An 18,219-nucleotide genomic window follows, 5' to 3' on the forward strand; every position below is an offset into this window, starting at 1 on the left:
GGCAGCGTCGATACCAGTCTAAAGCCGACCAATCGACAGGTGAAGTGGCTCCGACAGGACAGTTGGTACTCACCTTCTGATGAAGAGAAAGGACCATATGTGGGAAACTTGCAAACTGGAAAAGCACAAAGAAAATGAGCTGACTCGAGAGGTGCTGCCACAGGAGTTGGCTCGTTCCCCCATCGTCAAACTTCTCCTCGGTCTCGGACCGCTCCATGGCATAGACCACCAGATCCACCAACTGGTCCTCCAGCACAGGGCAACGCTGCTTGTGCTGTAGGGCAGAGATTAGATACAGTATTCCAAAAGCCTCCCGGTTAGTTTCAGAAGTTTACCGGTTAATGGGCATTAATTGTAACAAGAGGCTGAGAAGCATGGAATGAAGTTGAACTTAGAAAGTTAAGGTTAGGTTTAGTCTATTAAAGCTGCATCACGTTACATTATCATAGAGGATGAGTTCCATTACAAAGATTATTTTTCAGATCTCACACAAAACAGACTTCCTATTCACTTTTAACTTTTACTACAGACATCAGACATCACTGCTTCAGTTTGACAAAGGGTACTGCACAGCAGAAAATTTAGTTATTTATCCTTTGAAAAAAAGATAATTTAAAAGGCATAGGAAATGAGGATAGTAGTATTAATTTTCTATTCTAACTCAAAATATAAGAACCCCGAATTTCCAAGAATCAAATATTGTGAGGAGAACAAACAAGGCAGTGAGAATCTATGTATTTTAAAGCAACCACCACAAGTTTACACTACCTTCACACACAGAGATAAGATATATCTAAATAGCTGCCAGATTATACTCAGTATCTGTTTTTCGGTGTGTGGTATTGATCCTGACATTGAAATGGAAACTTCCTCTACTGAATAACTGACCTCAAAGTTAATCTCTGCTCTTCCTTCTTAAAAGCCAAACATAATGCAGCTTTAATTTTAAATTAGACTATTTTAAAATCTAAAACAAGAAAAAGAATTGAATTTAAACACTAAAATGAAAATGCAACTTCCCTTTCTAGAGGCAAAAAGATTTATGCTTTTAAAGAGATTTAAAAAATATGCTTTTACCAAAAGAAATATGTTAAGCCATATTTTAAGCCATTTTCATATTTCTTTCATAAAATATGTTATATGACTTAATAGCCAGGCAGTTGGAAGCCTTTCTAGTGAATACAATTACTAATACAGATGCTTTCCTTCTAAGCTTTAGATGTGATTATTAGTCTTTTGCCATGAAAAAGGGATATGATTTCTTTAAATTTAGGGAAAAAATGCAAAATGGGGACGGATTTGGGAAAAAAACAAAACATAATGAATAGCATCCCCTCTTTTGCATGCTCTTTGCCAGCTCCAAACTTGTAAAGCTCCAATATAGCTGCACTTTCTTAAAGCATGCAAATAAAACAAACATCTATCCGAAACAGTAAGCATCAATGGTTGTTTCATATTTTTTCCAAAACACAATGCCATGATCACAGTTCAACCACATTACAGGTTTACAAATAGCAATATTAACACCACCAGTTGGGACTACAGTACTTTCCCTCCAAATGTAATTATCATTATGAAGCAGAGCAAAGTGCAACAGACAACACTACGAACTATTTCTTAAATCAGCATGCAAAACTACTGTGTACAGGGCTTGAAATTCACTAGTTCTGCCAACCACCAACAACCTAAGGAATGTGTCAGACAACACAAATTTAGAGTGAAATCATTCAAAGTATACAAGAGTCAGAAAAATTTGTGAAAAGAAGTAAAGCCAGGATTTCCAGTAGGAATTTTTCATTACTGATGGGAATTTCCTTCTAGTTTGGAAACTAACCAATTTGTCATCTACTCCTCCATCCATGATGGTCTTCCATCAGTCTGCTTCGGGGAAAAAAGAGCAAACTAAATAAAATTGGTTTTTAGCACCTGAGTCATTTTGGAGTTTCCCTTTTTAGTATTAGCTGTGTGTCTTTAAAAAACCAGACTTTTACCTACATATTTTTGGGGTGTAGGAATAGTCATACAGTTAATGACTCAAAGAGGAAAACCAAAAATATTAAGATTTTGACAAAGTAAGAACAACTAGGAAATTTACAGTTAAAGCTGACGATCTTTCAATACATACCACAATTCAAATTCCCTCTAAGTTTTCTGTTAAGAATTAAATCAGCCTGGAATCTCTATGACATCTAATGCCCTGGTGTCTGAGTGTGCCAGAACATTTATCAGGATTAACTCTGTGTTTCCCAGGTGTTTTGATGAAAGCCAAGGATATTTCTCAAACCAAGTTTCAAGATAGGTTAGTTCCTCTGTTTATTTGCCAATTTTATTAATAGAAAAAAAAAAAAACCCTGTTGAAATATAAAATGATCTACGCTAACTACTTTAGAATAGTAAGTTTGGCTTTAGTTTTCATTACTAAAAAATAAGTACATTAAAATTAATACTCTCCACCATGTACATTATTTTACAAAGTGGAACAAATGAGAATTTGTAAAGCAGTTTAATGATCTGATAAAGATTATCAATCACTAGGCTATGATACTTCTGTAAGCCAATGGATGCTCTATGGCTATTCACAACATGCTTTCTGAAAGCTTCTGTAAATTTAATCCTTCGAGATCTAGGCATTTAGTTGAATTAGCTAGTTTATATCATATTTACATGAATATTTAGTTAAATCTTGTTTTAACATTAAGAATCTAAGTTCAATATTTTACCATTTCAATTTCTGCATGATAGCTCAAACTGCATTGTAAACTTATTTAAAATTTTCAGCTTTGGTAAAAGCTAAAAAGAAGGCACAAGGCATTAATAGAAATACTAACATTGACCTCCACTCATGCCCCTGATTCTTTCCCACCACTATTTCAAGTGGCAAATGATAATGTTTTTCAGTCCAAGTAACCATATCCTAGATTAAGTGGCCCCTGACCCTTTTGACGTAACAGTTCTGGTACTGCTTTTGTGGCAAAATTTTAACATACTGTACTTAGGTGGGCTTAAGTTAATTTCAAACCATTATTTCAGTGCTAGAAATCAATTTTAGAGCAATACCTATTCAGGACAAGTTGGGAAGAAAAATCCCTTTGTACGTCATTTATCATATTCTCTGCCAATCAGCCCTATGCCAGTTAATACCACTTTCAATGGTGCCTTTCAAAGATAATTGAGTGATTGGTCTATCACTGTCTCAGGGTAGCCAGAGTTCACACACCACCACATAAGAGCTTGAGGGGTGTATCTGTTATATAATGTTCTTCTTGGGCAGAAAGAACATGAAGCTGTGTGAACATATAAAACAGGATTCTTCCACTGGGAACACTCCACCTTGCTGGTCACAGAACTGGGCTATTTATGACTTTTTGAATGTGACCAACTTTAGGATAAAATATAGCCCAATTCCTACTGGAAAATGCAATATGGACAGCTCTTAAAAAGTTTCAAGCTTTGAGTAAATTATTGCATTGCTAGAGAAAGGACAAGAAAGTATAGTGCAGGATATAGTTCTGTAATGATAAAAGATGTGATAAGATAACTTGTTTATTTTTAATCATATGCCTTATACTTTGTATTCTCACTTTCTACTCTACTTTCCAGGTGGTAAAATTAATATATCAAGTCAGTTCAGCATATATCTTCCATCTACAAGTCCATTCACTACAGAGTTTTGTACCAAACAATTACTGATGAATTGTGAACTTTTGACAATGTTTACAGTGGCACCAATACTAATAATGTTCTGTCAGCATTTCCATTATAAACTTTATTTTTTACGGATTTATGTCTTAGTCATAAACTTTTTTTAGGTTGAAACTTGTTATTAAAATAATCAAATCAGAAATACTCTTCTATGAATTGTTTTGTCAATTTCTAGTCTGAGAAGAGCTGCATCCCAAGAGAAAAAAGCTAATGATAGCTAAGGCTATCTGGGGGAAGGTACTCGCAGCTCAAATGACCATGGGTACATTTATCCACCAAACTGTAAAAAAAAAAAAAAAAATTGAGTCAAGTATGACTTAAAGTTCATTGCAAAAATTAGTTTTAAGACATAGCATGAAGCATTCTTTCAAAGTTGGCTGAATACTTACCTCTAACTCAAGTGAAAGCTGATCAGAAATAATGACTTGCTATTTAAGATGTTAAATTGACAGATTGTGTGAAGTGACTGTCAGGTACTGTAGTGTGAGGCAGTTCAGTTTCACATGAACATAGGCTTGTCCAAACAAGGAAACTTGGTAAATTTTTCAGAAGAAAAAACTTAAAATAATAAAAGAGATACTGCTACTAGGGTGAGGTTTGGCATGCAAAGTTTCAACACTGAGCAAGTTTTATGGCCAAGCTATATGTCCTTAAAAATAGGGCTTTATAAATGGAAGCACTGGCACAACCTTCACTATAGTATTGCAAACAGTAACGCTATTTTATGTAACCTAGACAAGAACGTCTTTTTAAAATCAAAAAGCTGGTCTATTTTAATATGTTGGGCTCAAAAATTTTTAACAAAAATAATTGGAACCACTATTTTGCTTAAAATCTCAAAGGTGAAAAGTCCTGGAACAGACTTGGGACTGTATAAGAGTTTGGTTCATAAAGTTTGGCCATAGTGTTTTTCTCCCACCCCAGGTGAGCTTCAATTGCAAGGAGCCCACTCTAGGAGGAGGACACTTCTGGCAAAGACTGACAAAGAAGGGTGTTTGTCAAGCAGGTGTGGGGTCACCTAAGAGTGTGACATTTCTTAGTCAATCCCCATGTTTCCAAAAAAACCTTCCCTGCATAAAGTTTACCACTCCAACTTTTAAAATAACGTATCTCTAGTAAAGTGCTTTTCCCTCTTTTTTGTTTTGTTTTTAATTTGTTTTTGTTTTAAGGCAAAGCAATGTAAATAGTTTTATAGATGTTATTTATTTATGTTTTAATAATCCGGAAAGATAAAGGCCACCACAAATCTTTCCATGTCTGAAAATTCCACAAGGCGAGCTTTAGCCCTAAAGTATAAAAAAAGAAAAAAAAAAAAAAAGGAAAATGGAGTGGGAAGGAAAAACCACCCATCAAAAAGTGACAGGTGTTATTGTGTGCCAGGTGTTGTCTCTTTTTGTTAAAAAAAAAAAAAAAGGAAAAAAGAAAAAAGAAAAAAAAAAAGAATATAAAAAAACAAACACCAAAAACCAAAACCAAAAACAATCCACCAAAAACAACTCTCATATCCCAAGAAGAAATTCGTTTTAGTGGCCTTGGTCTCAGCATGGTCCTGCCAATTTCAAGCCCCGACCATACATGTATTCTCTAAATGGAATCAGTGGCTACAAAGCGGCCAGCGTATCGTTAGTCACAATACAACAGTAAGGTTGTGAACATACCTGAGCAATGTTCAAGGTCTAGAGCATTGGAGGATGGGCAGGACAAGACAGGACAGAACAAAAATAAAGGAAGAAAAAAAGAAAAGACAAAACAGTGACTATGAGGCCAGCCTCAAGGAACCCAGAGTCAGCACAAACCCTCCCACATGTTAAACCACCAAAAACAAACATACACCAAAAAGGGGGGAAAAAATCAGCAGCCAGGCCACGCTGAAGATACCAAGGGTTATAAAAATAGGCACCCAAACAACAAAAAAGTCAAAAATTATGGTTAAGTCATGTGTAGGTTTCTCTGGCAAAAGGTATACTTGAAACTGGCCTTATAGAAAAAAAAGCAATGCAAAATAAACCAACTTTTAAAATATCTCCTTTTTAATTTAAACATTTTTAAAGCAATATATAAATGATAGGAACAATTCATTGTTTAATAAACCACATATTAAAAAAAAAAATCACCAAATAGTTCTTAACTGTTTTGCTCAGTTAGCTCTAGCAAAGAAAAGAGAAAAGAATAGTGCAGATTCTATGCAGAATTTACTAGGTTTCCAGCATAGTACAGTACCTGCTTATTTAAACCTAGCATATTGCAGACCATATCCCTGGAATAAGGCTGCTCCAATACATATCTCAACAAAGCAGTCTGTGGTTCAAACAGATCCTTTAAAGAAAATAAAAAAAATTATTGCTTCAAGATCAAAGTAAATGTTAATTCAAATAATTTGAAATTGGGATAAAAAAAATCCACTAAAGGCACTTGTTACCTTCATACAGTAGGCAGTATCTAGTGGAAAAAAATCATAGGATTTTAGTGCTTACAGTTAATCTGACCCCACCCCTCATTTGATAGGTGATAAAACTGAGATGAAGGGACTTGCCCAAGGTCATACAGAGGCTAAATTTTGAAATGACTTCAGTTACGGTCACATGAAAGTCTTAAGCATCACTGTAAGGAAAGAATCTTCTGCTCAGAAATCTAACCAAAGGAATGGAGGCAGTTTCCAATCACTTTCATAGTGTTAATATAAACACTACTTCCAAATTTGGAGGAAAATGACTTGATAGTAAAGGGGTCAAGAGTGTATATTCTGGAATCAGATTGTCTGAGTTCAAATACTGACTCTACCATTTCCTAAACAAGGGGCCTTAGCCAAACTGCTACCCCACTCTGTCTCAGTTGCATCATATGTATAATGGAGACACTAAGACGATAGTCGAGAATAAGGGTTATTGCAAAAAAGTTCCTAGAGTAGTGCTGGGCATACAGTAAGTGCATAATTTATTTATCTATTTTCAATATCATTGCTATCATGGTAACTATAAATTCCATGTAGTTTACCACTCTTTCACATTCCAAAGTTTGCTGACTAATAATATGCCGAGAACTCAGAATTGTGACCTTAGTTTCACTATTCACTCTCCTCACTTCTGAGCAAGTTTCCTAATAGCTCTGTACATCATTTTTGACACGAAACATTTACATGAAAAATATCCAGTCTTCCCCATACCCTGCTCTGTAACCATTTCAACCATACTGTAATGAATCTATCAAATTTCAGTCTAGTGTTGTATCTGTATGCCATGCTTCATTTTATTGATACTTATAGATTTTTTTCCTTTGGGAATACTCTATTCCACTTTTGTCCTTTCCATCCCCTCTTTAAAAAATCTAACAAAAGTCAGGGCACTTGGCTGGCTCAGTCAGAAGAGCATGTGACTCTTGATCTTGGGGTTGTGAGTTCAAGCCCCATGTTGGGTGTAGAGATTACTTAAAGAAACTTAAAAAAATAAAAAATCTAACAAAGGAGAGGCTCACTCTTCAAATTTTAAGAACCACACAACTTCATTTTTGGTCCTCACTTTGTAAAGGAAGAATAAAAACAAGGATTCTACTTAAAGATTCAGTTTTCTTAGTCTATGTGCTTTGTCCACTGGAGCATAAACATCCACAATATCACAAACCACAGGGAATAATTGGATACTAGAATCACATGATAAATCACAAACCATTTTTCATTAAATATGTACTTCGTCAGCCTATGAAGAGATAATTTAGCACAACACATCAAATAATCCAGGATGAAGGCTGTTAGATGGATTGAAAATTCCATTATATTTATCTACATACCTTATCATATGGCAAGAGGCCTTTCAAGGGAAAACGAAGAGTTGCAGGATCCAATTTCCACGAGTTACAAATGGCTCCCGAGTTATTTACAACTGGCAGAAGGCTGCAGCGGCCTGTATGTATTACAAAAAAAATGTTTTTAAGTAAACATGAACACAGAAATGCCTGGTCCTTTGACCATTCTGTGAATATTTAATAAATATCTGGGCTGAATCAGACACTGATTGTAAAAAGCTTGTAGTTAAATTTCGGGAATTTTCTTTGATTATATTTAGTCCAGATGGTCGAAGACCAATTGTACAGACATTCCAAATTCAAAAATGTTACATTTGTCCAAGTATCTAGGTTAGAGATAGCAAACTATAATCCGTGGGCCAGATGCAGCTTGCCACCTGTTTTTGTAAAGTCTTACTGGAACACTGATGCTTTTGCACCACAATGACAGAGCTGAGTAGTTCCAACAGATTGAATGGCTCCTAAAGCCTAAAATATTTACTATATCACCATTTATAGAAAAAGTTTACAGATCTCTAGTCTAGGGTCAACATGATTCACTTTACACATGATGTTCCTAGAGGCCTTAGGTGTAGCATATGACCATCAACTCAGATACCCAACTGCCTAATGAATATTGTCACTTGGATGTCCCACAGGCACCTCAAGCTTAACACATCTTAAGTTGAACTCATCATGCTTCTCAAATCTGCACCACTTCTAGAATTCATTAAATGATACCAATATCCACTCAGTTACAAAAGCTAGACGTCTGAGAACTGTCTGTCTAGTGTCTGTTTGCTTTATTTTTGTATTTCCAATCTAGAATAGCACCTGACTCACAAGAAGTACTGAAAATTTGGTCATCAACTAAATAATGGTCTATATACCCAAACACTGCTGCACACTGCACAAATTGCCAAATCACATGATTATTTTTAAAAGAAAATTCTGAGGGGTGCTTGGGTGGCTAAGTCAGTTAAATGTCCTACTCCTGATTTCAGCTTAGGTCATGATCTCAGGGTTGTGAGATCAAGTCCTGCATCAGGCTCAGTGCTGATAGTGGAGACTGCTTCAGATTCTCTTTCTCTGCCCCTCCCCTGCTCTCTCTCTTTTTCTCAAAAAGAACAATCTAAGGAAAAAATAAATAAAAAAATTCCGAGAGTCTAACAAAACATGAAAAAATGAAAAACAAAAGAAGTGAAGTATAGAACAAAAGTGGAATTGGAATGGGCTGAAAGAACCTGACAGTCTTGTGTACTATGGCCTCAGAGGGACAGATCGGTTGAGACTTCTAGTTGCCTGGAGATCCCATGGGGCTTTACTAGCTCTAATAAAAGTTCCCTCTTTTCACCAGGAAAAACATCTTCTAGAATGATTCCACCTGAAACTTAGACCTAGTCCAGACACCTGTTTTTTCCTCCCTACACTCAACACAAAAAGTACCTGAAAACAAGGAAATGGCTATTATTAAGCTTCTACAGAATTATCAAAATAACAAACCACTAGGACATGTGTAAGGTACATCTGCAAATTTCGTTCAGTAGCTGACTAAAAACCAGGTATTATTTAGTGTATTTTAAATTATAATCCTACCACAAATGGAGTTTATCCTTGCTGTGGGCCTGAAGGTATCCACAAAGTCTGATACCAAGTTTCCAAGTAACTAAAAACAAAACAAAAACAAGTACAAAAATAAAATCAAGACTGCTCTGAATATAACCATCGTTTATATAAAATGAGACAATATGTTAAGATTTAATACAATACCTAGCATATAAAAATGACTCAAAAGTTAGTCCTCTTATACTTCCTTACAAAGAATTACTTCCCAGTTCATCTGTCCCTGAATTAAGCCAAATCATACCACCATGTCCTTAGCTATTTGATGAAGCTGGTATATTTTAACACATGACATAGAAACTGTCTCAAGAAGATAGCAGAAAAATAAAACAAACACATTATAATGATAAAAAAAAGCACATTTTATCTCAGGATAAAAGTGACCATTTTGAAAATAAGCACACAAAAATTAGATTAATATAACGGGAGGGGTTGTGGGAGGGGGGATGGGCTAAATGGGTAAGGGCACTAAGGAATCTACTCTTGAAATCATTGTTGCACTATATGCTAACTAATTTGGATGTAAATTAAAAAAAAATAAGTAAAAAAAACCACACAAAAATTAGATTAATATAACTATTTTTGATTAAAATTTCTATTAAAAATATAGAAAATATCAGATTTACCCAGTGTGGAAGTTTTCCCTCAGGATATAGTTTCCTGATCTCTGTGACGGCAAAATAGGCTGGTAATAGACAGGCATTTCTTTCCAAGATATATGCTATAACCTAAGAAAAATAAAAGAGTAATGTTATTGTTCTTGATTAGTTCCACAGATAAGCCCTTTAAATGCAACAGTGGCAACAAGAACAAAGATATTAAAAGCAAAGATATGATATTATGGATTTAATGGGCTTACACTATAGCATAAAAGAATTCATTTATATGTGAAGAATCTCTCAAAATGAAGATTAATGGACAATGAAATGGATGTTAGTAAATAACCTTGCTTTAAATATTGGTAGCCTCTAAGAGGAAAGCAACAGATCAAAGTAACAACTCTTGCAACATTAGTTACTAAGCACAAAGATCTTTCAGTGGTCCACAGGCTATGGTCTTGTAACAGCTGAAAATACTTTAAGTCTATATTGTTTTCATAATTAAAAGCTATGACTTAATTAAAATTTTCATTAGAAATACAATAAAAGTAAAATACATTTTAATCATATCATAAAAATATAATAAACAGTAAAACTAGAAGTGATTTTTGTAGAAGTACCCAAATGGAACAGTTCACAAACTACCATGTATTTTAAAGGCACACATCTATATAAACATAGACTTTTTTGAGATTATGATCAATGAATTGCAAACATGTCCTAAATTACCTCTCTTGCTGCTAGAAGCTGCTGTACAACAGCTGAGCTCACTGTATTGGGAATTGTCAAGATTTTCTCCAAAATCACTTTTAAGAGATCTCGAACACCCTGATATAAGAAAAAACTCATAGGTTAAAACTAAGTAGTGCCCCCTGTGCTAGTTAAAACACCTAAAAATTTCAACATCACATAATCAGAAAAAAATGTTACCTTCAATGTCACATTTTCAATTTTTCTGAATCAGAGCTAACATTTAAGTCCCTAACATTAACCCAAGAGAAGAGTCATGTTGCAAAACAGAATTCTAAAGAATGTCCTACAATATGAATGAACAAAGAAAGTCACTTATAAATAAAAATCAGTCCACACTCTGCTAAGTTTTTCGGACCCTCACAACATTACTACACTTTCTATTGTTATGAGAGTCCAAAAAGTTTAATTTGAGCTTACAAAAATATATTTAAATAGAACTCGAAAACACTCTGAGACATGGGCCATAATATTAAATTTTCTGGCAGGTGATCCCTTCTGCTTACTCGCTTTGTCGTATTCTAACTTTACTCCCCCTTCTCATCCATCACATACCTAATCACTCAAACTTATCCAATAAGGCTATTCTGTTAATTGGTCATCTCCTATCTATTACTAGTTGCCTTATTTCAGAGCAGAATCAGATATATAGAGAAAAAATTTCATTTAACATGCATTTATTGAGTATGAACTGTGTGATCAGTCTTGCAAAAAAGAGACAAAACATACACATGAAAGAAATTAGAAAAAAAAATTATAAGGCATCCTACAAATTAGAAAGCAAAAACTCCATCGCTTCTCGGCTTTTTGGCTGAGATCAAGTGAAGAAAGCAAAAACTCCAAGTAAACCTGCTAAGGAAAGTGAAGTGTAAGTAAAGAGAAAATTTAAAAAAGAAAGAAAGAAAGAAAAAAGTTTCTTAGAATTAATTTTGTATGAAATCATGATTCAGATCAATAATTAAGCAGTTTAAGTCATTTCTGATTAGAGAAAATACAGATAATACAGATAAAGCCTAGGGTCAGACAATGGCAATCCTTTCAAAAAGGACAATAACAAAGGTAGTCTGAATGAAGGAGAATGGTGTTTGCAGCAAGGGAGACCCTGATTTGTATTACAAGACACAGTGAGAGTGTGTGCTGTTATTCTGGGTCAAGAGAAGAGCGCTGAAGCATATGTGGTCAAAGGAGGTCAAAGCAGAGGTGAAACAGGGCTTGCTCCCTTTAGCAGCTGATGACTACATCCCTTCATGGTTTCACATGCCCCTGCTCTGTGCTCTTTCATTTGAAAGGGGCGCAACATTGTAAGATCTGTGACATGAAAAGGCAACAGAGTCTGCTGGTGACTTCCCTACTCATCATATGTATTAGGACTGGAATTTTTAAGAATGCTGGGAGGAGAGGGGTGCCTGGGTGGCTCAGTCGGTTGAGAGTCCGACTTCGGCTCAGGTCATGATCTCATGGTCTGTGAGTTCCAGCCCCGTGTCAAGCTCTGTGCTGACAGCTCAGAGCCTGGAGCCTGCTTCAGATTCTGTGTCTCCCTCTCTCTCTCTGGCCCTCCCCTGCTCATGCTCTGTCTCTCTCTCTGTCAAAAATAAATAACATTAAAAAAAAATTTTTTTTAATTTAAAAATAAAAAGAATGTTGGGAGGAGAGCAGAGAAGCTATGGGAAACACTGAGCAATTTTAAGTTCCTTTAGGAAATACAACAAAAAATAAATGCTTCCATTTCATTTATTCCATCTGAAATTAAGATCTACACACTAAAAATCAATCATGTCTGAAAGTGATTACTTTTTATAATTAGGAAAAAATACCTTGTAATCCACTCCCCCAATTATTTTCCGAACTAGTTTAAATGTTAAGGCCCAAAGCTGCGTTCTTTCCCATTCCAGTGTGTCAGAGTTTATCAGGGATTCACAAACCATCCTAGAAAATAAGAATACCCATTCCAGTTACACAACAGAATTTTTCAAATTCTCTAACAGCCAAGGTCTGTGTATTCTGTGTATTTATCATAGCGTTTCTGAGAAAGGAACATTACTTTTCAAATGTACTTTAAAAAATTAGGTACATTTTTTTCACTTAAGTGAAAGAACAAAAAACAGAACACGATAATATTGTGTATATTCTTACTAGACAGAAATCTACCAGAAACTATAGATGAAATGCTTACCATCTATCAGTTTGCGGTAGATTGTATTTTTCCAAGATGGCTGAAACAAGATTTTCAATCCCACACGCTCTTTTAAAGTGTGACACTGACACTACTCCCATGAAGAGGTGGGAGAAGGGTCTACACTCTCTTCCCTAAAATCTGGGCAGGCCTAAGATTATGGCAAAAGGGGCGCTTATGACATCCAAGGCAAGATAATGTAGCTTCTGTCTAGCCTTCTTTCGAATGCTTGTGTTGGGTGCCATCATGCTGTGAGAAAGTCCAGATCACGAGGAGAGGGCATGTATAGATTCCAGATGATAGCCCCAGCTAGAGTCTCAGATGACAGCCAGGCATCAACCACCAGACATGAATGGGGAAACCTTTGTGGTAACTATAGCCATAGCTACCATCTGACTGCAATCTCAAGATCCTGAGAAAAACTGCCTACTGAACTCAGTCAATCATTGCAACCATGAGTGTTAATAAGAGGATTATTATTGTTTTAAGTCACAATGTGTTCATGTAGTTCATTGTTCAGGAAAAGTTAAGTGATCCTAGCTCCTGAGTTAAAAGGCAAAGCCCGCCTGGTTTTGAGCTTTTATGTACACAATTCTAAGAATACTATATCCTAGAAACTAAAACCTGACGTTTTATGAAGGATTACTTGTTGAGCCTAACCTCCTTTTTCATTCTTTTACTCTATTATAACAACCTGGATCAATTTCCAAATATTAATAAAAAAAACCTCTTTGGATTGCTCTATCAGTAAACATACCTGGGTGGAAGGAGACCAGTCTCCACTGCCATCGCTAAGCAGTCATAAAGAAAAGAAATTCTTTTAGGACTATGCTGGCCATGAATAAATTTAACAATCCACTGGATGCACTGTTCATGAGATTCCTGGAAAATTAAAAAATGATTATATTTTAGGTCCAAAGTGATATTTTATATATAGCCATATACATAGCTAACAAATAGCTAAAATACCTGGGAGTATATCAAGACTATGAATGAAATACTCCACTATAAACATTCATGAATGAAAACAATTAAAAAAAAAAAGACAAAATGAAAAAATTCAGATTTAGTGTTTCAGTCATATTAAGCTTAAAATCAATACAATTCTATAGATTAAATTCCCACTATTTTTATTACATGAGACTGCCAGAAGGAGTAAGATTTTCTTAGTATTTTCATGGTCAGTAGAAAGCGCTAACAAAGACTGTGTACTGTGTAAGAAATTGTAAGCAATGCCCTTAATGGCAGATATAAACATTCCTGTCACTGGGCTGGGGCGAGGTGGGGGGGGAGGGGGGGGATCCACTGTGAGTCAGTATATCAGCCTCATGAGAATTGTGTGAAATCTAATCCCTAAGAGCCTAATTATGAATCCAATGACATATCAAATTTCTAGACTTGTATAACCTGATACCAAAATGTAGTACCCATATCAGTTTGTCTTCTGGGATACCCTCAAGAGGGACCTACATGTCCTCCTCTTCTGTACTACTACTGTCCCTCAAACACACTTCTATTGTTGAAAATATAATGCTGATTTAGAAATATCTATTTTCTGGGGCGCCTGGGTGGCTCAGTCAGTTAAGCGTCCGACTTCGGCTCAGGTCATGATCTCGCAGTCCATGAGTTCGAGCCCCGCATCGGGCTCTGTGCTGACAGCTCAGAGCCTGGAGCCTGTTTCAGATTCTGTGTCTCCCTCTCTCTGACCCTCCCCCGTTCATGCTCTGTCTCTGTCTCAAACATAAATTAAAAAAAAAAAAATTAAAAAAAAAAAAAAAAGAAATATCTATTTTCTTCCTGGCTCCCCCATTAGAATATAAACTTCTTGAACACACAGGCCATCCTTAACCCATAAAATGTTTAATAAATTATTTAAAAATTAAAATATGTTGAAAAGATGTTTGATATTAGAGAAATGCAAAATAAACCATGATGAGATATAATTTCTCCTGTTTTAGATTGGTAAACATCAAGAAACATTCATTAACACCCTACTGTGAGGCTGGGAACAGGTACGCTTATTCTCCCCTTGCCTGGTATGACCCTTAGGAAAAGCTATTAGGCAATCTGTATAAAAATTATAAATAGACATACCCTCTAACCTACCAATACTACTTTCAGGAAATTATTCTGCACAGTGTCCTATGCAGAATATTATTCATTTTAGTACTGTTTAAAGTATTGTTATTCATTTAGTATTGTTTAAATAACCTAAGAAATAACCTAAATGTCACTCAGTAGGAGACTGGTTAAATAAAGGAAAGTACAGTCATATAATGGATTATGCTACTGTATGAAGGCAGAAGTAACTTTCAATGGATTAATGTAGAATTGCTTTCAGGATTTAATAGTAAGAGGAAAAAAGGTGCTAATGAACAGTGTACACATTATATGAATGTTTTATAAAAATTGATTCTACATGTGTAAAATACTTCCAGAAGGCAACAAACTGGGGATACTGGCTGCTGACATGAAAAAGTAGGTGATTAAGTTAAGAAAGATAGAAGGCAGACTATTCGTAGGGTCCCCCGTTTTGGTACCTTTTGCATTTGGAGTCATATGAATATATCACCTATTAGAAAGTAATTAAAACATTTTTTTTATCAACGTTTTTTATTTATTTATTTATTTATTTATTTATTTATTTATTTATTTATTTATTTTTGGGACAGAGAGAGACAGAGCATGAACAGGGGAGGGGCAGAGAGAGAGGGAGACACAGAATCGGAAACAGGCTCCAGGCTCTGAGCCATCAGCCCAGAGCCTGACGCGGGGCTCGAACTCACGGACCGCGAGATCGTGACCTGGCTGAAGTCGGACGCTTAACTGACTGCGCCACCCAGGCGCCCCTTTTATTTTTTTTTTTTCCAACGTTTTTTTTTTTTTTTTTTTTAATTTTTGGGACAGAGAGAGACAAACATTTTTTTTTTTTTTTAAATGAATATATGCCGGGGCGCCTGGGTGGCTCAGTCAGTTGAGCATCCGACTCTTGATTTTGGCTCAGGTCATGATCTCAGGGTCAAGTAATCAAGTTTAGCATCGGGCTGTGTGCTGAGCATGGAGCCTGCTTAAGACACTCTCTCTCTGTCTCTTTCTCCCCCTCTGTCCCTCTGCCCCTCTCCTCTCAGGGTCTCTAATAAAAAATAAATAAATAAAAAAAAGAGAATATATGCCATTATGTAACCCATGTTTGAGCAGCAAGTCTTATCACCAGTGGCTTAAATGGGAACAGTTCTCATTTTCCTACAAATAATGCACCATGAGAAGATAATACACTACTGGAACAGCAGCTCTTTAAGGATCACACATTTTGTCTTTTTCATGAACATATTTTCTGGTGACTGTTCTTTGTTACCAAGTTTTACTGTTCCTTTCCTTGTTTTTATTGTAATATCTTAGTATCTTTATTATAGTATCCTTATTGTGGCATTTTTTTGTACCTTTACTTTAGTATCTTTGATCATAGTATCTTTGTATCAATGCTTTGTAGCTCCTTTGTGGAGAAAATGAATTAAATTTGTATCTTTTACACTTCTACCACAGCTCTTTTCCCTTGCACCAAATAAATCAAAATAGAATGAAAATGGTTTTATATAATCTAACATGGGGGAGATTTTTAAAGACATCTCACACTGTGCTGTTATCAACTTGACTTCTCAGTACTGGTTCTCCACTAGAAGAATACAAATGGAAACAAATGGAAGCCCGAATATACAAATAAAAAATATTGACAAACTTATTTCTCCCTTTCCAGAAATACCTTAACAGCAACAACAAAATAATGTAAAAAAGAAGGCATCAAAAATCATCAGCTGAATGTCGTAAAAATGCAGTGCTCACCTGAGAAAGACCACCCCAAAACTGTCTGAAGGCCCCCAAACAGCTAATTAGTTTTGTTTTTTCATCTTCAGGGGTGTCCATAAACATTCTAAAACACAAAAGTCAGATTATTGGCTACTAGTTCTAAAACGGTAATTCAACATAACCAGAATCTTATGGATCTTATATATCTCCAAGACAAACCAAAGTAAAATCTTACAAAAATACACTCGTAAAAACACAAAAATCTGCCATGCATATATACTCACCCAGGAAAAGCCTCTTCTATAATTTCCGTTTTCTGTAAAAAACGAAAAGTAAACGATGTAAAACAAACAAAAGAAGAAGAAAAAAGGAGGGACCTCTTCGAGAAAAACACTACAATGTAACATAGGACAAATCAACTCAATCAGAGACACACACAAAATAACAATCCCGGCCTGGTCTGTCACGAAGGGTATTGTGGATTTCAAAGGCGACTCTGAAGTTGACAGCTGTTGGAGATTCCTAAACCCTTGCGGACATGCACGGTGTCACAACAAAGGAGAGGAAGGGGACAGGTTGCCTGGACCGGGTTCCTTGAGTCAGCCACAGAGTGTCCCCCTCGCCCGGCCACTGCCCTTTATCCCTGGTGGCTCCACTCACCACCACGTCCTCAAAAATGCTCTGCAGTTGCGTCTCCATTTGGACCATCGCCCCTGCCTTCCTAGGACGCCCAGCGAGCGGCCCGGGTTAGACCCAAGCTCCGGGAATTGAGGGGCAGAGGGGCGGAGACGCCCGCCGGAAACCTGGGCTCTCAGAAGTCGCTTTCTCTAGCGCTCAGCGGAAAGGATCCCCTTTCGAGGCCCAGCAAACCGCAGGAGTCTGCCCGGAAGCCCGGAAGTGCCGGGTGCGTGCGGATTATGAAACCTGCAGAAACCAGAGACCCAGCCAAATGTTCCGCCGGTGGAGAAGGGCGGCCTGCGAGCCAGACGAGAGCGCCCCCAAGTGGAGCTTTGAACCTAAGTACCCCGAGGCGTCGTCGGCTGCAGGTCGCCACCTCCCGGCTGGAGCGGGAGATGCTTCCGGCTCAGATGCTTTTGCCTCCTGGGAAGGAAAAAAGCTTGGAGCCCGGGGAATGGCAGCCAGCGAGAAATGCTCCTCCTGCAACCTAGGTGAACATGACGTCTGTCACCTGCTGACTTTCTGGAGGCTGGATTTGAAACCACACCTTTCTTGACGACAGGGACCATACCTTCTCAAGTACGGTAACTTCAGTGCCTTGCACAGTGCGTGACACATAGCAGGCTTTCAAAAAAGGTTGAAAAAATAAATGAACGCATTATTACTGATTTTTAATTAGAATAATCAAATAATAATATCTACCATTTTTAGTTATAATCATATAAAATAATAAATGTTATTTATTACCTATTACTGAATACCTAGCCTCTTTGGTGAGGGTAGTGGTGGAGAAGGGTTGGCAAATAGGAAGGCTGATCTACTGGCATGGTCAAATCAGTGGCTAAGTGCACTGTGGAGTGTACCCCTCACTCACCACTTTATTTTTTCAAGCATCAGTTTGACATATTCCTGGAAGCCTGCCCTCGTCAGTTAAGCTGATTTAGGGTCTCTTCTTTATCTTCATTTAACACCTTGGTGCATAAGTAGTGGAGTACTTCATTTATGAAATATTTGTTCACCTTTTGCTCAGAGCTAGACACAATGTTAGGTACTTAATGAACCATAATGCAGTAATCAATTTTGTAAAATATCCAAGCTAGAAGAAGGACAGAC

The 18,219-nt window shown here is 36.6% G+C and overlaps 2 protein-coding genes across 3 annotated transcripts in view; one reads left to right on the forward strand and one right to left on the reverse strand.

Annotated features, from left to right (window-relative positions):
• The window catches only part of MED23 (mediator complex subunit 23), a 44,550-nt gene extending 27,216 nt beyond the window's left edge, over positions 1 to 17,334 (reverse strand). The window contains exons 1-12 of one of the 2 annotated variants that reach the window (XM_011282608.4): positions 17,089 to 17,334; positions 16,713 to 16,744; positions 16,465 to 16,552; positions 13,382 to 13,506; positions 12,266 to 12,377; positions 10,431 to 10,529; positions 9,729 to 9,830; positions 9,076 to 9,145; positions 7,486 to 7,598; positions 5,923 to 6,018; positions 5,361 to 5,378; positions 74 to 274 (exon numbers count right to left, since the gene is read on the reverse strand). In XM_011282608.4, the coding sequence (XP_011280910.1) occupies positions 74 to 274; positions 5,361 to 5,378; positions 5,923 to 6,018; positions 7,486 to 7,598; positions 9,076 to 9,145; positions 9,729 to 9,830; positions 10,431 to 10,529; positions 12,266 to 12,377; positions 13,382 to 13,506; positions 16,465 to 16,552; positions 16,713 to 16,744; positions 17,089 to 17,136 (1,104 nt within the window). In that variant the 5' untranslated portion in view covers positions 17,137 to 17,334. The remainder of the gene's footprint in view (positions 1 to 73; positions 275 to 5,360; positions 5,379 to 5,922; positions 6,019 to 7,485; positions 7,599 to 9,075; positions 9,146 to 9,728; positions 9,831 to 10,430; positions 10,530 to 12,265; positions 12,378 to 13,381; positions 13,507 to 16,464; positions 16,553 to 16,712; positions 16,745 to 17,088) is intronic. The other variant, XM_011282609.4, reaches the window with a different exon arrangement.
• Positions 17,335 to 17,453: 119 nt separating this feature from the next.
• Positions 17,454 to 18,219, forward strand: part of ENPP3 (ectonucleotide pyrophosphatase/phosphodiesterase 3) — an 89,882-nt gene continuing 89,116 nt past the window's right edge. The window contains exon 1 of the mRNA XM_019831231.3: positions 17,454 to 17,685. The gene's annotated coding sequence lies outside the window, so the exon portion shown is untranslated. The remainder of the gene's footprint in view (positions 17,686 to 18,219) is intronic.

This window comes from Felis catus, chromosome B2, assembly GCF_018350175.1.
Source record: "Felis catus isolate Fca126 chromosome B2, F.catus_Fca126_mat1.0, whole genome shotgun sequence".
NCBI classification, from domain to species: domain Eukaryota; kingdom Metazoa; phylum Chordata; class Mammalia; order Carnivora; family Felidae; genus Felis; species Felis catus.